Source organism: Hypanus sabinus, chromosome 5 (genome assembly GCF_030144855.1).
Source record: "Hypanus sabinus isolate sHypSab1 chromosome 5, sHypSab1.hap1, whole genome shotgun sequence".
NCBI lineage: Eukaryota > Metazoa > Chordata > Chondrichthyes > Myliobatiformes > Dasyatidae > Hypanus > Hypanus sabinus.
In genome coordinates, this window is record NC_082710.1 from 107,996,251 (window position 1) to 108,020,901 (window position 24,651).

The 24,651-nt window shown below is 39.7% G+C and overlaps 1 protein-coding gene across 1 annotated transcript in view; it reads right to left on the reverse strand.

The window, feature by feature from the left end:
• The window catches only part of si:dkey-219c10.4 (high affinity cGMP-specific 3',5'-cyclic phosphodiesterase 9A), a 129,266-nt gene that overhangs the window by 66,713 nt on the left and 37,902 nt on the right, over window positions 1–24,651 (reverse strand). The window contains exons 3-6 of the mRNA XM_059970312.1: window positions 20,065–20,116; window positions 15,866–15,968; window positions 14,850–14,992; window positions 10,149–10,208 (exon numbers count right to left, since the gene is read on the reverse strand). Of these exons, the coding sequence (XP_059826295.1) occupies window positions 10,149–10,208; window positions 14,850–14,992; window positions 15,866–15,968; window positions 20,065–20,116 (358 nt within the window). The remainder of the gene's footprint in view (window positions 1–10,148; window positions 10,209–14,849; window positions 14,993–15,865; window positions 15,969–20,064; window positions 20,117–24,651) is intronic.

Consider the following 24,651-nt stretch of genomic DNA (forward strand, 5'->3'; position numbering starts at 1 on the left):
CCTTGCTGATACCTTAAGCTTTGTTATCATGCTGTTCAAAGAGAGTTTGTCTGGATAAGGGCCCTCCCTCCTAAAGTTGCAGTCCTCATAAATATAAAGAGAAAGGATCTCCTACATGTCTTTGATCACTTTGCAACTGCAGTACATCAATACCTAAAAGCCAGTGCTATGTAGACTTCATTTGTTACTTTGAATAAAAGTATATTTTCCTTGTGTCAGTCACTTGTGAGTGTTAGTATGAATTATTAAAAGAACATAACTATTTTTGTGCAACTTGTTGATTAGGAGTACATATTTAAAAGTGAAAAGGTCCATAAAGGGCATGGATAATTATTCTTCTGAATGTAATCGGTAAACAGGATCAAGGCAATAAACAATTATGCCATCTGATTTCCATAGTTTCATTCTCACTCGAGATTAATTATGTACCCCATGGTATTTTCCAGACCCAATTATAAAATACGCTTTCAGCCTGTTTTACAAACTATATCATTAAAGGCAGAGAGTTAAACAACTGAGAAACAGATTATTGTGCATAAAAGCAAGGATGTAATGTTGAGGCTTTATAAGGCACTGGTGAGGCCTCACTTGGAGTATTGTGACCAAATTGGGCCCTTTATCTAAGAAGGATGCACTGACATTGGAGAGGGTTCAAAGAAGGTTGATGTAAATGATTCCGGGATTGAAAGGCTTATTGTGTGAGAGGCATTTGATGGCTCTGGGCTTGTATTCACTAGAATCCAGAAGAATTAGGGGGGGATCCTCACTGAACCTACTCAATGGTGAAAGGCCTCGATAGAATGGATGTGGAGAAGATGTTTCCTCTAGTGGGTGACTCTAAGACAAGAGGACACAGCCTCAGAATAGAGAAACGTCCTTTTACAATGGAGATGAGAAGGAATTTCTTTAGCCAAAGAGTGGTAATTCTGTGGAATTCGTGGAGGCCAAGTCATTAGGAATATTTAAGGCAGAAGTTGGTAGATCCTTGATTAGTCAAGGTATGTGTTGGATCAGCGAGATCTTGGGATCCATGTCCACAGGACTCTCAAAGCTGCTGAGCAGTTTGACAGTGTTGTTAGGAAGGTGTATGGTGTGTCGGCCTTCATCAACTGTGGGACTGAGTTCAAGAGCTGTGAGGTAATGTTACAGCTATATAAGAACTTGGTCAGACCCCACTTGGAGTACTGTGATCAGGATATGGATACTGTAGAGAAAATGCAGAGGAGATTTGCAAGGATGTTTCCTGGATTGGACAGCATGCCTCATGAGAATAGGTTAAGTAAACTTGGCCTTTTCTCCTTGGAGTGCTGGAAGATAAGAGGTGATGATAGAGATGTATAAGATGATGAGAGGCATTGATCTGTGGATAGCCAGAGGCTTTTACCCAGGGCTGAAATGGGTAACACCAGGGGGCATAGTTTTAAGCTGCTTGGAAGTAGGTACAAGGGGGAAGTCAGAAGTAAGTTTTTCACATAGAGAGTGGTGGGTGCGTGGAATGCACTGCCAGCAAAGGTGTTAGTGGCAGATATGATAGGGTCTTTTAAGAGACTCTTAGATAGGTACATGGAGCTTAGGAAAATAGAGGGCTGTGCTGTAGAAAAAGCATCTATAGTTTCTATAATAGGTTACATGATAGGTACAACATTATGGGCCGAAAGGCCTATAATGTGCTGTAGATTTGCTGTGTTCTATGTAGTGATATGGGAGAAGGAAGAAGACTAGGGCTAAGAGGGAAAATAGATCAGCCATGATGAAATGGCAGAGTAGGGTCAATGGGCCAAATGGCTTAATTCTGCTCCTATATCTTATGGTCTTGTATGTATTTTGCATGTACTAACGCAAAAAGTTGTCAGTAATTTCAGTTTATCTATTATGCACCCAGTAAGACATGAAAATCACATGTAGCGTGGGTCAGCCAATAAAAGAATTTTCAGACCCCAATTAGCTATCAAGCTAACAGGATTTCAACAGATGCTAAGGTCTCAGTGGGAATAGCAGAAGTGAGACGCATTGTCATCTTATGCTCTGTATATCAATTGTAAAAGAATTCATTCTTTATTCTCCTCACATCCCCTCCCACAGATTCTGCCACTCATCTACAAACTAGGGACATCTACAGGGGCTAATTAAATTATTCACCTTTCTATCTTTGGACATGGGAGCAGAAATGGGTGCAGAAAGGTGAAACCCATGTGTTTGCCTTTGTAGAGTGTAGTCTGTGGAAAAACTACACAAGCAATGCACACAAAATGCTGGTGGAACTCTGCATGTCTGGCAGCCTCTATGGAAATGAATAAACAGTTGAAGTTTTGGGCTGAGACCCTTCCTCAGGAATTTTTCCACAAACACTTGAGGTCAACATTGAACCTAGGTCCCTGAAGTGATGCCTTACGCCGCCCAATGCTGTGGCCTGTTTGGAGTATTAGTGCTCTGCTCTGTCACATTAATGGGATTGTATTCACTTGTGGAACTTTGAAGTATTCCCTTTCAACTAACAATAAAGCGTGCAGTATTTCCACATTAATAGCAGATTTCACTTAAAAATAAAAGACAGGCATGCACAATGTGCACTTCACCCATCTCCAGCGTTTCTATTGGTTGACGTAATTTTCAATATGAATGCAGCTGGTGCAAACATTGTTTGATTTGGTGTTGTAAATGCAAATTGGAGCACATTGGAACAAAGGGGAAGTGTTCTTGTCTTCTTATGCTCAAAGTGCACTTAATGAATTTCCTCTTTATCGGATCAGCTGCTAACTAAAGCCAGTTCACAACACTGAGTAACCTTGGAAAGTAACATTGTTTGTATTTTGTTAACAGAATCTGAATCAGGTTTAATATCACTGGCATATGCCATGAAATTTGCTGTTTTGCGGCAGCAGTACTTTGCAATGCAGGCTCCTGTACCACATCCTCGGCAGTAACAAGGAGAACAGCATATGCCCTAAGTGATGGAAGTGCTTAATAATAGATGTCGCTTTTTTGAGGCATCGACTTTTGAAGATATCTTTGATATTGGGGAGGCTAGTGCCCATGCTGGAGCTGACCAAGTTTACAACTTCCTGCAACTTTTTTCTATCCTGTGTAGTGACCCCTCCATACTAGGCAGTGATACAGCCAGCTAGAATTTACAAGTGTCTTTGGTGACTTACCAATTCTCCCCATACTCCTTATGAAATAAAGCCACCGTCGTGCCTTCTTTGTAACTGCATCAATATGTTGGGCCCAGAACAGATCCTCAGAGATGTTGACACCCAATTGGCATCCAACATCAGGGACCCCCACCACCCGGGATATGCTCTCTTCTCACTGTTACCTTCAGGAAGAAGGTACAGGAGCCTCAGGGCCTATATCACCAGGTTCAAGAACAGTCCTCACTCCTCACCAATCCAAAGAAAATGATTTAATTTCACATGGTTTAATGAAGTTTCCAAGCCAGGGATTATTAGAAATATGGCAATATATGGAACTGCATGCAAGTTAGTTCTGGGAGATGGTAATTGACTGGGATAAAGGAAAATTCTTTGATCAGCAGGAAGTGGTATTTCCCAAAGATCTAAACTGAAATATTACCATTATTTGGATGAAAGTTTGCAGAATTTAAAGAGCAATGCTTGAATGAGAGGGAATAAAATCAGAATGGGACATAGAGAGACAAAGTGAATGGGCAAAATGTAGTTAGAGTTCAAGCTGAGGAAGTGTGAATTTATCCTAGATCTCAGAAAAATATGTAAAATTCCTTCCTTCTTGCAGAGAAAATGAGTTGTGAAAGAGCAGAGGAGTTCAGGAGCCTGTGTGCATAAATAATGAAAATCTGGTGCATACATACTAAAATTAATCACAAGTGTAATGTCAAACTTTATTGAAAGGGAATTCAACAAGTACTGAAGTTTCATTTTTCCAGCATCTCGGGTAGTTACCATCTGGAAAACTGTGGTTCAGCATCAAAAGTCAAGAAATGTACTATGCATGGAAGAGGTTTAGACAAATTCCAGGTCTTTCGATTTTAAATTATATGGACAGTTAGGGAAAACATAGTTAAAAGTCACTGCAGTTTGGGCACTAGAAGGATAATCCACTTGGAGTAGTTAACAAGCTGCGTATGATGAATTCTTTATTTAAATCTAATTTTATGGCATAACTTTACATTTATAAAGGGAAAATCTTTCAAATATTTTCATAAAGGCAGTATCTCTTTAATAACCTTTGGATATCTAGGTTCCAAGGATGTAACTTAAATTTTACTATACAGTTTACAGTAGAAAGTACTTGTGTCCATTGTTAAGTGGTTCAAAATCCAGAGTTAAGGACTTCTCCTCAGGAGTGATCCATGTGGAACCAAGGAAAAGTATAAGACGAAGGATGAGCTGCTGACCCAGTCCATCATGGGTAAAGCAAAACACTGTTGCAGGAAATTGGCATCCAACATCAGGGACCCCCACTACCCGGGATATGCTCTCTTCTCACTGTTACCTTCAGGAAGAAAGTACAGGAGCCTCAGGGCCTATATCACCAGGTTCAAGAACAGTTAGTACCCCATCAGGCTCTTGAACCAAAGGTGATAACTACATTCAACCTCACTTGACCCATCATTGAAATGTTCCCACTACCTATGGACTCACTTTCAAGGAATCTTCATTTCATGTTCTTGATATTTATTGTTTATTTATTTACTATTATTATTTCTTTCTTTTTGTATTTGCACAGTTTGCTGTCTTTTGCATGCTGGATGAATACCCTAGTTGGTGTGGTCTTTCACACCAACTGATCTGTAATTGAGTATGCCCACAAGAAAATGAATCTCAGAGTTGTATATGGTGACACGTATGTATCAGGGGTGATTGATAAGTTTGTGGCCTAAGGTAGAAGGAGGCAGACAAGTTATTAACTTCAAACTTTCTGCATAATATCCCAGAGTTGACCAGCATATGCAAGTAACGAGAGCTGTATAACTCATCTCCTTCTACCTTAGGCCACAAACTTATCAATTACCCCTGCTGTGGACACTTTCTGGAGGTCCAAGATCCATATGCTCCACGACCGCTGGACTAAGTGTGTAAATGTACGAGAGGACTATGTTGAAAAATAAACGCTAGGTTTTCTAAAATTGACTCCTTCTATCTTAGGTCACAAACTTATCAGTCACCCCTTGTACTTTGATAATACATTTACTTTAAACTTTGAACTTAAGAGGAATTTAAGCAGTTGGGTCCAAGTTAAAAAGTATAATTGCAAAGATAATAATCTCTGGATTACTATCTAATGCAGATGCAAATTGCACTGGGTAAATAAAATCAAGGAATTGAATCTGTAATACACTGGTTAAGATTTCTACTGCTATGCTGTGAGGTACTTCATTTTAACAGCTTCCTGTTAAAGCAGTGTGGCCTGCTAGTGAGAGTGTTTTGGTTTCAGCTAAAGGTAGGAGCCACATTGTCCAACTTGGGAATGTTGTTTCAGCCAGTTAGGATAGTGGGTTGGAGAGAAAGTTGAAGAGAGAGCTGGGCTGAGAGAGATTTCTTCTTTTTTTTAATATTTATTTATTAAATTTTAGAAATTACAAAGAATAAATGTAATAGTAAAATAGTAAGAAAGATAATATTTACCCTCCCCCTCCCCTTAACCCTCCCCCCTTTAACCCTTATCTAAAGAAAGGAAAAAGAAAGAAGAGAAAGATTGTCTGGATAACGGAGGGTCCCTGCATGCTCCATGGAGTTCAAAATAATTTTGATATTTATTTTTTTACTTTCCCCAATTACTATAATTTTATCTTCAAAGGACCTATGTATTTAATCCTATCTTTTGTAACCCAATCTCTCTTTAATTTCTTATGTTCTGTTTCTGTTAAATGTGTTTCTTGTAAAAAAAAACTATATCTCCTTTCATTTTCTTAATATATGTTAAAACTCTTTTTCTTTTCACAGGTCCATTAATTCCATTAACATTAAAACTTAAAAAGTTAAGTAAATTAATCATTCATAGTACCTTGGGAATTCTTTAAAATTTCCCATGTTGCTATGAGTCTCTCCCCAATCATCCAGGCAAAGAAGAAGAAAAATAGAAAAAAGATAACTAATATATAAGAAAAAAAAAACAAAATACCCCCCCCACTAATGTTGCGAATAAAAAGAACACAACATTACCCCCCCACCCATTTTATGGGTCATGGCAATCGCCATGATTGTACACTTGAAACTCGCAGCTATCAATCAGGAGCTCCCCCAGCTCCCCCCGCAAAAAAAGAAAAATATATCAATAAAGAAAAAAAAAATAATAATTAATGTCTCTACTCTCAATTAATACTCCTCGACCATTTTTTTTCTTATAAATGTCCATCAGGTCCAACCTTGTTTCAGTCTTCATCATTAGTCCATTTCATTTCTATAATTCTTTAGTCCTCTTCATGGGCATCAGGTAATTCTTGTACAAATTCCTCTGCTTTCCGGTAGTCAACGAAGAATCTTCTTTCTCCATTATCCAGGAAAATTATCAATTTTGCTGGATAGCTCAATAAAAATTTATAGCCCTTTTCCCATAAAGATTTTTTCACTGGATTAAATTCCTTCCGTCTCTTCAACAAATCGTAGCTTATGTCTGGATAAAAAAAAAACTCTTTTCCCTTCTACTATCAATGGCCCATTTCTCTTTTTAGCACCTTGAGTAGCTGCCTTCAAGATCATTTCTTTATCTTGATACCTTAAACATTTTATCAAAATTGATCTCGGATTTTGATCTTGTTGAGGTCGTGGTCTTAAAGCTCTATGTGCTCCTTCAATTTCAATTACTTGACTTCCTTCTTTCATTTCCAAAATTTCTGGAATCCATTTTTGAAAGAATTTTATTGGAGTTTCTCCCTCTGTACCTTCCATAAGACCAACAATTTTAATATTATCTTGTCTACTAGAGTTCTCAAGCGCATCCATTTTTTCCATCATCCGTTTTCTTTCTGCTGTCCAGGCAAGCTTATCGTATTCTATCTTTTCTATTCTTTCTGTGTTTTCTTCTATTTTTACTTCCATCTCTTTAACTTTATTATCCATCTTCTTTTGTTCTTCCACCACATTGTCAAGTGTATTCTGCATCCTTCTTATATCTGTTCTTATAGCTTTAAATTCATTCGCCATATCTGTTCTTATCACTTTTAATTCATTGATTATAAATATCAGGATATCTTTTATGTCTCCTTCAATCTCTTCCTTCTTTTCTTCTTTTTCTTCTGGATTTCCCAAAGAGTCTGTTTCAACTTCCGACTCACTTTCAATTTCACTTCCAACCATAGTTAAAGCTTGTATTTTTGTTAACATCTGTTCATGCATACTTTCGCGCATGTGTTGTTCTTGCCGTTTCTTCTTAGAGACCGTCGACGTTGGGGCAACTTCTTTTCCCGCAACATCAGAAGTGCCTTGCACTTCGTCGGGAGGAGATCCAACTTGAGTCCAAGGCTTCGCCAAGACAGCTCGGCCTTTTTCCCCGCCGATTTGTGCAGTCTTATAAGTAGTAGCTTTCTTCTGGTTCAGTTTAGGAACCATATCAAAAGATAATCCTGAGTTGCTTATAAGTAGTTTCTAATAGATATTTGTTAACTCTTCTTCATTTAAACCTTATTTCATTACTTTTTGCGAGGGAGCTGGAATCCCTACGTCATCACGTGACATCCCCCGGCTGAGAGAGATTTCTGATGGACAGTAGTTGGGTTTGTAATCTTTTGGTGGGAGATGAGTAGTGGTGATGATCAGGGAAGTCACCAATCCAAAGTGGTCCCCCAATTTACAATGGATCTCAGCAATGTAGATGAGGCTGCATTGTATGTGTAACTGCAGCCATAATAGGGAAAATGCTAGAAAAAGATATAATTGAAGACCCTGTTATCCTAATGTATGCAGCATTCATAAAAAGACAAATGAATTAAGTGGCACAGGTGGAAATTATTGGGTATGATCTAATCAGCAATAGAGAAATGTGGTTGCAAAGAGACCAGATCTGGGAATTAAATGTTCCAAGATACAGGAACAATCAAACAATCCACCATCTGATTACTTGGCAGGCTTGATGGTTTAGCATCTGGCCAAAGGGTCTGATTTCTGCACTCCATTGAACACCTCAGGGTTATGGTTCCTGAACTCCCTTTAATACACTGCATCAGCAGCTCTTACTCTCCATTTAACACAACAGAAATCTATGTTCCTTTAGCACCCCAGGACATCAGTTCCCATGCTCTCTTAATTTTTGCAGGTTCAATGGAAATTTTATTATACTATTGTTTTGCACTTTAAAGAGGAAAATTAAAAGTGTATATAGACTGTTTGCATCATAGGCTGGTATGGAAACACCAATGCCCTCGAATAGAAATTCCTATAAAAAAGTAGTGTATATGGCCCAGTACATCATACCCTCCCATGCCTGAGCACACCTACACGAAGCATTGTTCCAGGAAAGCAGCATCCTCCATCAAGGACCCACACCATCCAGGCCATGCTCTCTTCTTGCTGCTGGCTAGGAACAGTTATTACCCCTCAACTATTAGACTATTGAACCAGAGGGATCATTGAGCATCGGTGGCAGAGCGGAGGGCGCTGAGTAGGCTACGGTCAATCATGGAAAACCCTGAACATCCAGAGACAGAGAAGCAGCTTCAGCGGCAGGTTGCTGTCAATGCAATGCTCCTCAGACAGGATGAAGAGATCATTACTCCCCGACGCCATTCGGCTCTACAATTCAACCACCAGGGGCAAGACATGTTAAAGTGCCGGGTTTAGGACTGAGCTTAAGTTACCACTCAATGCACTTTAGTAAACTATTTAAGAACTTTTTAAAAGCTATTTATTAATGCTTTTTGGGAGGGTGATTTTTAGAGGCATATCATATTTATACTGAGTTAAATACTGTATGTAATTAGTTTTGCTACAATAAGTGTATGGGACACTGGAAAAATGTTGAATTTCCCCTTGGGGATGAATAAAGTATCTATCTATCTATCTATTTCACTCACCTCTCTCTTGATCCATCTCTGGACTGTTCAAACTTTTGGACTCACTTTCAAGGTCTCTACAGCTCAATACTTATTGCTTATTTATTTATTATTATTATTATTTTTATTATTTTGGGTTGTTTTCTTTCATTTTGTATTTGCACAGTTTTTTGTCTTGTCTCTGATTATCCGTTTTGTTGGATGCAATCCTTCCCTGATTTGATTGTGTTTCTTGTATTTACTGTGAATGCTTAATAAATCAAATCCTAGGGTTGTATATGGTGCCACATATGTACTCGGATTAAAAAAATTACTTTAAATTTATAAGCGTTTTGGAGTATGAGTTTTATTAATATCCAGCTGTTTGAAAAAGATACCAGTCCAGCACTACCACATTTCTTGCAAACTGGATGAGTAGTTTTACTATATGTGTCTTTTTAAAAAAGATAAGAAATTGCACTTTCTACTATTTTCTTCCCTCCCCTCTGAGTTTTCATCATTTAACTTGTCCCAGTTTGGAGTGGCATAGTAGCGTCACGGTTAGCACAATGCTTTACAGGACCAGCCACCCAGGTTCAACTCCTGCCTGTAACGAGTTTGTACATCTTCCCCATGACCACCTGTGTTTCCTCTGGGTGCCCCAGTTTCCTCCCACAATATTAGATTGGTAGGTTAATTAGTCATTGTAAATTGTTCCGTGATTAGGCTCAGATTAAATTGGGGGATTGCTTGGCGGCACAATTCAAAGGGCTGGGAGAGCCTGTTCCACGCTGTATATCAATAAATAAATAAGTCACGGACCCAAAACACTAATTTCAATTCAGGCTTCATGGATGCTGGCTGACCACCTAAATATTCCTAGCATTTTCTGTTTTATCAGGGAAATGGTGAGCTTGGATTCAATTATGTGGCATTTTAGATTGATCTCTGCTGATTCATCAACTAACTGCCCACAGTCAATGGTACATTTTATCATATTGAGTTTGCCAATATTTGGAGTAAGTGCAAAATCTGCAGACTATCCAGGTAACTTCAGTGAGTAGTAACACTGACCAAAACCTGCATATTGATTTAGAATCATTAATAGGCTTCCAATATGATAAACAATTTTTTTCATTTTAAACAGTTGAGAAGAAAGTAATTGATGCTGACCAAAATAATCAAAGGAGAGCTTGCATACCAGTTATCAAAGGTCGGTGTCTTCAGGTACTGCCTAACTTCCTCTGTGACTTCCAAATTACTGCATTGAAAAAGAAGACAATATTTTGAAAACAGCTTAATCTTGTTGTGGTTAAATATTAACTTTGTTTTAAGCTTTTATAGCAGAGCAGTTTTAAGCTCATTCTTCCATTTATATTGAACCTGATTTCTATTCAAGGCCTCTATCCTCTTTAAAGTTCTATCTACTTTGAAATCAATCTAAACTCTTCTCCCTCTCACAGCCTTCCATTTCTCTATCATCCAGGTGTCTGTATGTCACATTCTATTTCAGACCTCTAGTGTATGCAGATTTTGATGTTCAGAGAAGAAGGATGTTTGCATTAAAATTAGGAGTATCAAACTGCTTGCTCTTTACCATCCAAACGCTTCCCTACAAGCCCATCATGTGTACAAATAGTGTGTAACAGCATGCACAAATAGTGTGTCTCCTCTTTGCCACTCCACTACTAGTCTGTGTGTATTGGTCAAGGAGAAAAGAGACTTGTTTTGCTGTTGGTGTCTTCTTACTATTGTTGTGTTCTTGCCTGTGTTACTCTGCTGAACACTATGGGCATGCTATGTTGGCGCCGGAATGTGTAACAACTTTTGCGGGGTGCCCCCAGCACATCCTTAGGTTATGTTGGTTGTTAACACGAACAACAAATTTCACTGTACATTTTGATGTACATGTGATATATAAATGGATCTGAATCTGGCTTTGTTCCTCTCATAGGAGATAAGACAAGCAAATATTCTTACAATAAGAACATTTGCTATGTTTCAAGTTTAGAGGTTTAGCTAACAGCATGATTCTTCTGAGGAATCCCCAAATGAGTGAAAGTATCTTGATCCAGACAGCAGTCAACACATTAACAATGCAAAAACATTTCCTGTAACCTACAATGCAAAAATTGCATATATCATTCAAAACCTGTCAATATCCATTTTCTTTCTTATTGATACTAAAAGAAATGGAAATAATTTACTTCTTCAACCAGCTGTTATCAGACTACACTTTGGTGCTGCACCCAAAAAGAATCTACATGTTGGAGATGGTGTTTTGTGGACTAGAATTGTCAACATACTCAGAAGCCCCTGCCGAAGGGTTTCGACTGTACTCTTTTCCATTGAGGCATCCTGGCCTGCTGAGTTGCGCCAGCATTTTCTGTGTGTTGCATGGATTTCCAGCATCTGCAGATTTTCTGGACAATGCCCTCAACAAGGTGTATCCAATTCATCACTGACGGGTAACCAATCTTAAAGATTAACTCAGGCTTCTATACACATATATGTCACCTGGTCACCTTATGGTTTCCTTCATTTATATCCAGATCATTTGGTTTTCAAGGATCTGTCATTGCCAACAATAAGATCATAAGATATGGAAGCAGAAGTAGGCCATTCGGCCCATTGAATCTGCTCCGCCATTCAATCATGGGCTGATCCAATTCTTCCAGTCATCCCCACTCCCCTGCCTTCACACCATACTCTTTGATGCCCTGGCTAATCAAGGACCTATCTATCTCAGCCTTAAATAAACCCAATGACTTGGCCTCCACAGCCACTCGTGGCAACAAATTCCACAGATTTACCACCCTCTGACTGAAGTATTTTCTCCGCATCTCTGTTCTAAATAGACATCCTTCAATCCTTAAGTCGTACCCTCTTGTACTAGAATCCCCTACCATGGGAAATAACTTTGCCATATCTAATCTGTTCAGGCCTTTTAACATTTGAAATGTTTCCATAAGATCTCCCCCCATTCTCCTGAACTCCAGGGAATACAGCACAAGACGTTCCTCATACGGTAATCCTTTCATTCTTGGAACCATTCTCGTGAATCTTCTCTGAACCCCCTCCAATGTTGGTATATCCTTTCTAATATAAGGAGCCCAAAACTGCACACAATACTCCAAGTGTGGTCTCATGAGTGCTTTACAGAGCCTCAACATCACATCCCTGCTCTTAGGTTCTATACCTCTAGAAATGAATGCCAACATTGCATTTGTCTACTTCACAACCCACTCAACCTGGAGGTTAACCTTTAGGGTATCTTGCACAAGGACTCCCAAGTCCCTTTGCATCTCTGTATTTTGAATTCTCTCCCCATCTAAATAATAGTCTGCCTGTTTATTTCTTCCACCAAAGTGCAGACCATACACTTTCCAACATTGTACTTCATTTGCCACTTCTTTGCCCATTCCCCCAAACTATCTCTCTGAAAGCTTTCTGTTTCCTCAACACAACCTGCTCCTTCCACCTATCTTTGTATCATGGGCAAATTTAGCCACAAATCTATTAATACCGTAGTCCAAATCATTGACATTTATCGTAAAAAGCAGCAGTCCAAACCTGATAAAATAAAACAACTAAAATAACTGGGCCCAGAACCCACGCACTCTTACTACTCAACCACACTGTATTTGACTTGTGCACAAGGACAACAGCATGGCCCCAGTCACCCACATTGTTCTGATGCCAGGACAGAAAATTGTTATTGTTATATAGAATCGCCCTATCAGTTACAGATATTGACCACTTGGTAAATTGTTCATGTTTCAATTCCTTACTTGCAAGATCAATCGCCATTCGCAGTAGGGGTGTTGAAAGTCAACCGAAACTTCAACCTGACGACTAATAATATTTTGAAGTTAGCAAAACAATTGTCCCGTAGTTGATGGGTGTTTCATGTCCTTCTGTTATTCCTATCTTGTCTGTCTCGGCATCCCCTATACTATAAATGGAAGCTACAGTACTGTGCAAAAGTCTTAGCAAATATATATATATAGCTAGGGTGCCTAAGATATTTGCATAGTACTGCAATAACTCTATGTATTGCATTGCATTGCTGCGGCAAAAGAACAAATTTCATGACATGTGTAAGGTGATGATAAACCTGATTCTGATACAGGTCTGTATTGTGGACTGAGAGTGGGAAGGAGACAATGAGAGGGGAATCATGGTTGGGAAAAGGGGAAGGGAGAGGAGAGGGAGTGGAAAGTACCAGAGGGATATTCTGTAATGATCAATAAGCCAGTTGTTTGGAATCAAATGACCTTAACTAGTGTCTCAGAGCTGGGTGTGTTTGCACCTCCCTCACTGCCACCTGCCCCATACCTATTCTGCAACATTCCACCCTCGCCATTCCCAACATCCCTTGCTCCCACCAGATTTACAAACTCGCTCTCCACTCCACGTTGATAAATACAGTACTGTGCAAAGATCTTAGGTACCCTAGCTGTATACATGTGCCTACGACTTTTGTGCAGTACTGAATATCCTTCTAGATAAATTACACACTGCCACTTCAGGTTATTATAGCCAGGGTGGTAATGGGGACAAGCTCCCACTACCTATTAAATTCTTCCAATGGTATACACCTCAAATATCCTCCGACAAACAAGTCTAGCTCCTGGCCTTCACATGTGGCTTTGCTACTAAGCCTGGTGGAACCATCTCTACTGACAGGAGAAGGAGCAAAAGCAGATTATTGACGTCTTAAAACCAGCCACTCGAGGCAGATGGGGCTCGTCAGCCATAGTTAACAGCTCATCTAGGAGAAGGAAAACTCTGATCTCAAACTTCCACAGCCTTGCAGCTGCATCCATGCGTGGGGATGGCTTTTGGGAGTGAATCTCAAGGGAAAAATCCAGAGCTGCTGTCCCAAAGGCAGTCCTATGTTGAGTTCAACACTGAATGACTACTCCTACAACACTGCTGGTACCAAACTGTATTGGCCTCTGTCATTCCTATGGATTCATAAGATGCATGGAAGGGGAGAGCCTACAACAGCTCTCCTACTGAAAGGTGTTAACTCGAAATATTGACTGTTTACTCTTTTCCATAGATGCTGCCTGGCCTGCTGAGTTCCTCCAGCACTTTGTGTGTGTTGTTTGGATTTCCAGCATCTGCAAATTTTCTTTTGCTTGAGCTTTCTCTCCATATCATACTTCCCAGGCTTGCATATCTAGAAAGCCAGGACGCAACATCCATAGTCAACCTCTCTGGCAAAGGCCTCGCTCACACACTGCTACTGTCATTCTCACCTATCTGTCTGGAGTGGGCAGGTTAGCTCTGGCAGTTTCACTTCAAAGCTCTACATTTATCTACAAAGTCATCCTCACCTTGATGTTGTCTTTAATCCTTCCCTTACCACAACTTCAACAGGCCTTGGCAATGCACAAGCATCAGCTACAGTTGTTTGCTGGACTAACAATTAAACTAATTCATTGCTTGCAAAGACTTTCGAGAATCAACTAGACATTACATGTAAATTCACATGTCAATGGTGCCTTTTACCTTATCAACTGTTAATTACATTTAATAGCTAACAATTTCTTCACTACTATTTCTACTTCACTTGTCAAACTCATCATTCCAGAACAGCAAAATAAAATTATATGAAGAAAGCAAAATCAGCCAACACACACAAAATGCTAGAGGAACTCAGCAGGTCAGACAGCACCTATAGAGAAGAATAAACAGTCGACATTACAGACCTGATGAAAGGTCTCAGCCTATATCATCAATTCTTTATTCCTCTCCATAGATGCTGCCTGACCTGCTGAGTTCCTTCAGCATTTTGTGTGTGTTGCTTCTAATCTCCAGCATCTGCAAAATGTCTTGTGTCTAAGCTAGACAAAACTTGCATCACAAAAATTTTAGCAGAAACACACAATACCTCATCTGTAAGTATTTTTCCATGACTTGCTGGCATTCTTCTTTGTTCTTCCTTAGTGAACGTTTGTGATAAAAAGGTGAAGGTTTGTTTGTCCATTCTGTCAGGTCTTTAAAGAGTCCAAGCCAGCTGAGATGTTCCACACTCTGTGGATATTAAACAGTTTTAGCAAGGATGAAACAATGCCCTAGATTTTCAGGACAGTAATAAACATGCCTGCTATTGATTTCTCTTACATTTTTCAAACCTTTCATTGGGTTTTGCATTAGTGCTTGTAGTGATTGTGAATCAAGCATCTTCTCAAGAAATTTGTCATGTATGGAATGGAACAAGGGGCTACACATCACATCATCCAAACCAGATTGAGGAATTGTGTAGATTTTGACAAAAAATAGGTTTTAAACAGAAAAAGCAACACAATCCCAAAGACAGCCTGTACTGAGGTTGGAGGCCTGTCTGTGAATGTGGGTAATCCCAGAGGCAGCCTGTCTGGAAGCTGAAGGCCTGTCAGTGTGCGTGCTTGGGCAATACAATTCCAGAGGTTAGAGGTAATCAGGTTGTCAGAGGTTGTTGGGGCAGTGCAGATTAAAGAGCCAAATTGGCCTACTCCACACTGTATCTCTAAAATAAATATTAATGCAAATTATGCCTTTCAGTGTATATTTTGATGTACATGTGATTAATAAATAAATCTAAATCTATATTACAATATCATGTTTAGAAAGTGAAAAAGAGAGAAAGTGATAAGTGTAATATTACTTGAAAATATTAAACTAATTCAAAGGAAGACATGGGAGTTCAAAAAGTAAGTCTAACTTTGTGTTTACTTTAAGTCAGGTGCACGTTTCATGTGATATCGTGATGAAGTATGCAATTCACAGATTTATACAACCTGAAATGAATTATTTAAATGAACAAGAATGCTTAATCAACCAATGTATATACAAGATTACTGAAATATTATTGAAATAGTAAATACACAACAATAGGACTTAAGAAATAAAACTGAAATGTCTTACTTCAAGTTTCTCCCGAAAGGACTCCACACGACTTCTCATCTCATAAACAATGGACGGCATTGGACCTGATTCAATTCGAAGCTTCTTCTCCAGCTCCTGTAGTCTGAGGGCAAAGGTTTTGTCTGGTTTTATAATGTGTTGCATGGATTATTTTCGTGTCATTTCACTCCGATCAACTATCAGGCGAATGAAATTTGATCACTGACTAGGCAAATGAAAGAAGGCACACAGTTTTTCAGGCAGATCTCTTTCGGTAAGATAATCATAAGAGCTACAGAGATACAGTAAATGCAAGATGTAGGCTTCCTTTTGCAATGGGAAACACACATAGTGTGCTGGAGGAACTCAGCAAGTCAGACAGCATCTATGGAGAGGAATAAGCGGTCAATATTTTAGGCTAAAACCTTTTATCAGGGCTGGAAATGAAGAGGGAAGACACCTGAATAAAATGACGGGTGTGAGGGAAGGGGAAGGAGGACAAGCTAGAATGTGATAGGTGAAGCCATGTGGGTGGGAAAGGTAAAGGGCTCGAGAAGGAGGAACGGATAGGAGAGAAGAGTGAACCAGGAAGAGGAAGAGGCACCAGGGGAGCTGTTAGGCAGATGAGAAGAGGTAACTTTTTTTCAATAGACTGTTCTTCTACCAAAATAGCTGATCTCAAATTTTCTACTTTGTACTCCTTTTACCATGTTCCTCCCCATTCACTTGACCTATCCATATGTTCTTTGAATTTTTCTGTATCCTTCTCACAACTCAAATTGCCACCCAGGTTTGCATCACACCTATTTTATTTTGTAAGTTTTGTTTTCATTGTGATGAAGGCTAACAAGTCAATTTTTCACTGTAGAAATTTTGTTTCCATTTTCACGGGCAGCACAGTGGTACAGCTGGAGGTATTGCTGCCTCACAGGGCCAGAGATCTGCATTTAATCCTGGCCTCGGGTTCTCTCTGTGTGGAGTTTGTACATTCTCCCCATGTCTTCGGGTGCTTTGATTTCCTCCCACTTTGTGGGGCTGAGCTGTTTAACTGACCGATACCTGTAGAATCTGGTGAAGTTAATGACACTTGGGGAGAAGAACAATTAGGGTTAACGTAGGAATTAGACACAGTCTCAGTTGAACTAAGGGCTTGTTTGGAAGAAGAGTCTGCAAAAGGGTTAGTGAACTAAGTAGCTAACTTGCATTTTTCTTTTTGAACCTTGTATCCCAATAGAATTTGGTAACCCAGTGTTCTAAGCTTAGACTTGCAGACAGTCTTTCATAATCAGGATGCAGCACTGAGTGCAAATGGCCAAAAAGAGGAACATGCACTCATATGATTTAGTCACTTATCTCATGCTATGGATGTATGTATGGATAGATGTTATGTATGTATCTGCTTGTGTAACAGATTCACTAGCATTCCGGTATTTGCCTGTTCATCAGTATAAACATATGTCAAAATTCAGATTCAGAATCAGTTTGTCATTTAGAAACCACAAATGCAATGCAGTTAAGAACTGAGACAACATTCCTCCAGAATGATATCACAAAAGCATATGACAAAACAGACTACACCAGAAAATCCACATAATATTTGGCAATCCCCAATCCAGAGTCCGGTGAGGCTGCTGCGTATTATTATTGCACTACCGTCTTAGCGCATTCCCCGGAAAGGAGCTCCAAATCCACCAGACAAAACAAGACAAAAAACTAAAGCTATAAGACCTGCATAAAACCACATAGTTAAATCCCATTTCCAGAAAAGTTGGGATATTTTCCAAAATGCAATAAAAACAAAAATCCGTGATATGTTAATTCATGTGAACCTTTATCTAACTGACAAAAGTACAAAGAAAAGATTTTCAATAGTTTTACTGACCAACTTAATTGTATTTTGTAAATATACACAAATTTTGAATTTGATGGCTGAAACACACTCAACAAAAGTTGGGACAGAGGAATGTTTACCATTGTGTTACATCACCTTTCTTTTTAATAATACTTTTTAACCATTTTGGAACTGAGGATACTAATTGTAGCAGATTTGCAATTGGAAATTTTGTCCATTCTTGCTTGATATAAGACTTCAACTGCTCAACAGTCCGTGGTCTCTGTTGTCTGATTCTCCTCTTCATGATGCACCATACATTTTCAATAGAAGATAGATCTGGACTGGCAGCAGGCCAGTCAAGCACATGCATTCTGTGTCTACAAAGCCACACTGTTGTAGCCCGTACAGAATGTGGTCTGGCATTGTCCTGTTGAAATAAGCATGGACGTCCCAGGAAGAGACGTTGCCTTGATGGCAACATATGTCTCTCTAAAATCCTAATATACGCCTCAGAGTCAATGGTACCTTCACATACATGCAACTCACCCATGCCGTGGGCACTGATGCACCCCCATACCATCACAGATGCTGGCTTTTGCACCTTTCGCTGATAACAATCAGGATAGTCGCTTTCATCTTTGGCACGGAGAACTCGACGCCCGTTTTTTCCGAAAACTAACTGAAATGTGGACTCATCTGACCACAGCACATGGTTCCACAGTCTTTCGGTCCATCTGAGATGAGCTCAGACCCAGAGAACTCGCCGGTGTTTCTGCATAGAGTTGATGTATGGCTTCCTCCTTGCATAATACAGTTTCAAGTTGCATTTCTGGATGCAGCGACAAACTGTGTTAAGTGACAATGGTTTTCCAAAGTACTCCCGAGCCCAGGTGGCTATAATTGTAGCATGACGGTTTCTTAGGCAGTGCCGCCTGAGGGCTCAAAGATCACGCATATTCAACAGTGGTTTCCGACCTTGCCCTTTATGCACTCTGAATTCTCTGAATCTTTACACAATATTATGTACTGTAGATGTTGAAAGACCTAAATTCTCTGCAATCTTGCATTAGGAAATGTACCTTTTGAACTGACTAACAATTCTCTCATGAATTTTGGGACAAAGGGGTGAGCCACGACCCATCCTTGCTTGCAAAGACTGAGCCTTTGATGGACGCTACTTTTATACCCAGTCATGATACCTCACCTGCTACCAATTAGCCTGCTTAATGTGGAGTCTTCCAAACCGGTGTTACTTGAATATTCTGTGCACTTTTCGATCTTATTTTAAATCTGTCCCAACTTTTGTTGAATGTGTTACAGCCATCAAATTCTAAATTTGTGTACATTTACAAAATACAATCAAGTTGGTCAGTAATATTATTGAAAATCTTTCCTTTGTACTTTTGTCAGTTAAATAAAGGTTCACGTGAATTAACATATCACAGATTTTTGTTTTTATTGCATTTTGGAAGATATCCCAACTTTTCTGGAAATGGGGTTTGTACTTACAACAGTGCAAACAATAGCATAATTGATTTAAAAAAAACAGACCATGGGCACAGTAAAGTAGTCCAAAGATGTTAAAGGACTATAAGTTCAAAAGAAATCACCACACAGTTACCACAAGTCCCCAGGGTCCCGACAGACTTGCCATCCCACGCCGGTGGCAGAAGGGAATACCCCCGCTATGGACTTCCATGGCGCTGCCCGACTCAGCCTCGCAGACGCAGCACACAATGAAAGCTCTGTCAAACCCAGCCTCGCAGACGCAGCACACACTAAAAGCGATCTGACCGCAGCAGACTCCGAGTCCGTCGAACCTCCGAGCCTCTGGCACAGCTTCTCCAAGCACCATCCTCTGCTGAGCATATTAAGACGGCCCCGCCAACGGCCTTCCGCAACGCGACCCCGAGGACTGGGGGCCTGTTCTTCCCAGCAGAGTCCCGGACCTCACAGCAGCAGCAGTAACGAAGAAGGTCTTCCTGGAGATTTCCCGATGTTCCTCCGCACTCCCACGTCCATTTTCAATCGATTATGATTGCGCATGGCATCCCACTTCACAAATAACAGATGATCAGCTCTGGAGTGGCCTCTGCAAGCTGCGTCGTGCTGCCATCTTGGAAATAATAATGGAAAAAATTGGACTGTAACTCAGAGCCTTGCAGATTTCTGCAAGCTCTCCATGATTTCCTGCTGAATAAAGGTATCACCACTTGAAGTCTGGTCTCTAGAGTCATTTCTCTTCAGCAGCTTGTTTCCATCCAGGTGCTTGCATGACTCTACATATCTCAGCAAAAACCTGTGACACCTTAATTAAAGTTAAGTAATGTATGGAGCACAATAAAAGAAACAACTGTGATTTGAAAGAGAAGTTTGATCTACAGACCTTTTCTCCATGGCAGAGAGATTGAATCCCAATGCGGATGCCAATTCAGAACCTGTAAGCAGAAGGTAAGATTCATTATGGGCCTGTTTCCAATACTCCAAGTATACTAGCATCAGAATCTCCACAGCGGCAGGGCAGGATCTTCCAATCTTTTCACCCTACTCCTGCATAGGATTAGCAGAATATCTAGAGAAACAACATGAAAATCTATTTTATGTCTTCTATTAGGCATTTTTGCAAAAATGTCTACAAAAAGGACAAGAAAATCATACATATTTGTATTATTCCAAGTTGGATGTATTACCTATATCAATGTTTAGGATAAAGCTGTGATACAAACTTGGGTGCCAATGTGAGTAGTGAGAAGAATGCAGAAAGATCTGAAGAACATACAGTACTGTGCAGAAGTCTTGGACACATACTCTATGTACAGTTAGGGTTCCTGAGACTTTTTCACAGTACTGTATTTGTTAGCAGAGAGAGTTTGTAAACCTGGCAGGAGCAAAGGATGTTGGGAATAGCAAGTATGAAGTGACGTGGGAGGGGTGTGAGACAGGTGGCAGAAAAGGAGTGCCAGGGGCAGAGGTGGCATGGGTACAGACACACCCAGCCCTGAGACACCAGGCAAGGTCATTTGATCCCAAACAATCGGTTTATTGTTCATTACAGAATGTCTCTCTGGTGCTTCCCACTCTCTCCCCTCTCCCTTCCTCTTTTCCCAACCATGATTCCCCTCTCCCTGCCCCCTTCCCACTCTCAGTCCACAACAGAGACCCATATCAGAATCAGGTTTATCATCACTCACATATGTCATGAAATTTGTTTTTTGCAACAGCAGTACAGAGCAATACATACAATTACCACTGTACATTACTGAACTATTAGGCTGCCTAGCTACAAAGGTAGATTTATGTACCAAAGACTTTTGCACAGTACTGTATGGATAGGTTAAGTGAATGGGCAGGGACATGATAGAGGGAGTACAATGTAGAAAAGTTGAGATCAACTACTTTGGTAGAAAAACAGCATGTTAACATTTTTTTTTTATCCACAGCTGCTGGAAATCTGAAATAAAAGCAGAAAATGATGAAAAGTTTCCCTCTAAACTCTTTACTGGGAATTCAAGCAAAGGGTCTGGAATATGGAATATTAGTCCTGTTTCTCTCTGCATAAACACTTGGTCAATGAAGCTGTGATTCTCATGGCATTGGTACCATATAAAGGGTATTGCTAGGACCATGCTGGGATCAGTAGATCGGGATGTCCATGTGCTGTGTGGTTCAAGTGGTGACATGGTAGCATAACACTTTACAGTGCCAACAATTCCTGTCACTCTGAGGAGTTTGTACATTCTCGTCATAGTCACATGGGACTCACGGGGTGCTCTGATTTCATTTCACATTCTTTACTAGGATTAGAGCTAGTAAATTATGGGCATACAACTATGGCATGGCAACACTTCGTGGGCTGCACCCAGCACATATTCAGACTGTGTTGGTCATTGACACAAACTATGCATTTCACTGTATGTTTCAATGTTTTAGTGTACATACAAGTAATAAATCTAATCGAACCTTTGTCGCCCTGGTGTGCAGCCGCAATGTTTCCATATACTCGAGAGTGATACAACATACTCTCAATGGATTAATTCTTATATCATGGTGTCCAGTTAAACTTAGAGTTGTCCTGAAGGTTTACCCTGGATTAAACCAAATGTTTCACTTTTCTTCCCCATTGACAGTGTTCTTGTCCAGCATTGAGTCCCTGTACACTGCAACCAACTGGGACTGACCGGGGGGAGTACAGAGATAGGAAGTGTGGGAGAGGGACAGGGGTAGGACATGGGGGCAGGTTATGCAGGAGAGGGATGAGGAGCAGGAGGGGATATCGGAGGGGTTGACAGGCTGTAAGGGGTGTGGGAAGGACAAGTGCAGGAGAGGATAATATACTGTAACTATTCCACAGTGTACACTGTATATTGTGCTGAATTATGCTAGTCTCAACATGGCCTGGTATGGAAACATGAATGCCCCTGTATGGAAAATACTACAAAAAGTAATGGATATGGCCCAGTCCATTATGGGTAAAGCCCTCCCCACCACTGAGCACTTCTACATGGAATGCTATCACAGGAAAGCAGCATCCATTATCAAGGACGACCACCACCCAGGACATGCTCTCTTCTCACTGCTGCCATCAGGAAGAAGGTATGGGAACATCAGGACTCACATCACCAGGTTCCAGAACAGTTACTACCTCTCAACCATCAGACTCTTGAATCAGGAGGAGATAAATTCTCTCAGTTTGACACCCATCATTGAAATATTTCCACAGCCCATGGACTCACTTACAAAATACTTCATCTCATGTTCTCAATTTATTATTTATTTATTATTATTTTTATTTTTTCTCAGCTCAAGCTGGTAAAACCTGAGGTACAGGGATAGTCAAACATGCTCATTTCTCAATTGCTAGGAACTTCCTGACTATTCTAGTGGCGTTCAGTATTATGGCTATCTGAAGATTTACATTAAGTATATAATGCTGTGTAGGCCTAATTGTTTAATGCTACTGTGTGGTGACTTTGGAATGTACCAGTTGTAGATGTTACTATTGATACAACATGTACCGGGTGGGGGGGACATCACGTGATGACGTAGGATCGAGACGTGGAAATCCAGCTCTCCTGTGAAAAACCAGTAAAATAATGTTTAAGTGAAGAAAAGTTAGTAAATACTTTTTAAAAATTACTTATAAACTACTCAGGATTGTCTTAAGATAGGTCTCCTAAACAGAAGCAAAAGAAAACTACTACTTTGAAGACAACACAAGTTGGAAAAGAATCAAGGCCGGCTGCCATGAAGGAGCCTCGGGCTCAAGTGTATTTTACCTCCCGTGATACAGAACAGGAAACTGCGGCAACATCAACCGTTTCCAAAAAAAAAAGAGCAACAGGAATTGCGCATGCGTGAAGGAAGGGGCATGCGCAAACACGAGCAACCCAAATTACAAATCCCAGCTATGATCGGAACTGAAAGTGGAAGTGAATATGAGGTAGAATCAGATTCTCTGGATAAATCAGACAAAGATGAAGAGACAAACAAATAAGAGCAACAGGAAGAGGTTGGAGGTGATATTGGAGACATAAAAAAATCTTTAGTGCAAATAATGCATGAATCAAAAGCATTAAAAGTAATTTAAAAAAGATATTAAAAATATGAAGATTATGTTTGATAAAATTATGAAAAGACAAGACAAAATGGACAAGAAAATTAAAACTTAGAAGAAACAACTTGAGACACCATTGATAGAGTAAATAAAATGGAAGATAATATTTCTGCCTGGACATCAGAAAGTAAACAGTTGTTGGAAAAAGTGGATGTACTTGAAAATTTTAGCAGACGAAATAATATTAAGATTGTTGGACTTAAAGAAGGTATAGAGGGAGAGGATCCAATAATTTTTTTTCAAAAATGGATTCCGGAAATTTTGGAAATGAAAGAAGGAACCCAGTTAATTGAAATTGAAAGGGCTCACAGAGCCTTAAGACTAAGACCTCAAGTTGATCAAAACCCACGATCAATCTTGATAAAATGCTTAAGGTATCAAGATAAAGAAAAGATCCTGAAGGCAGCTGCCCAACGTGCCAGAAAGAGAAATGGGCCATTGATGATAGAAGGGAAAACAGTTCTTTTCTATCCTGATATAAGTTATGACCTTTTGAAGAGAAAGGAATTTAACCCAGCAAAAAATGTTTTATGGGAAAAGGGTTATAAAGTTATATTGCACCATCCAGCAACCCTGATAATTTTTTTGTATGACGGAAAAGAAGATCTTTTACTGATTATGGGGATGCGGAAGAATTTGCACAAGAACTCCCAAATATTCGCTAACCACAGCCACAGATTTAAAAGTGAAACGGATTAAAGATGAAGACAGGGACAGTGAATGGAGTTGATGGATGTTTAAGGACAGAAGAATATTTAAACATATTCTTAATTATATGATACAGGGGAGAAAGGTAAAAATTTGAGAAATATTAAATCGAGAGTAGTGATATTATTTTTTCTTCTCTTATGTATACTTTTTGTAAGTTATCGGGGAGCTGGGGGAACCGGATCGATTGCTACGGGATTCACGTGTGTAATCATGGCGATTGCCATGACCCGTACAACGGAGGGGGGTAATGTTGTGTATTTTTTTATTCACAACATTAGTAGGGGGGTATTTTGTTATTTTTTCCTTTATAATCTATTTTTCTTTAATCTTTCTTTCTTTGCCTGCACAATCGGGGGGGGGGGGAAACACATAGCAACATGGAGAATTTTAAAAAGATTCCCCAAGGTACTATGAAAGTTGAAAAGTTAGGTATTACTATAGACTGGAGTAACCCTGTTAAAAATAATAACTAATTTACTGAATTTTTTAAGTTTTAATGTTAATGGGCTTAATGGACCGGTGAAAAAGAATTTTAACATACATTAAGAAAATGAAAATAGATATAGCTTTTAGCTGCATTCCACTTGAAAAAATTACTTATTATTTAAGAGATAAATATGAAATATTTCTGAAAATTTGGCGTCCTTA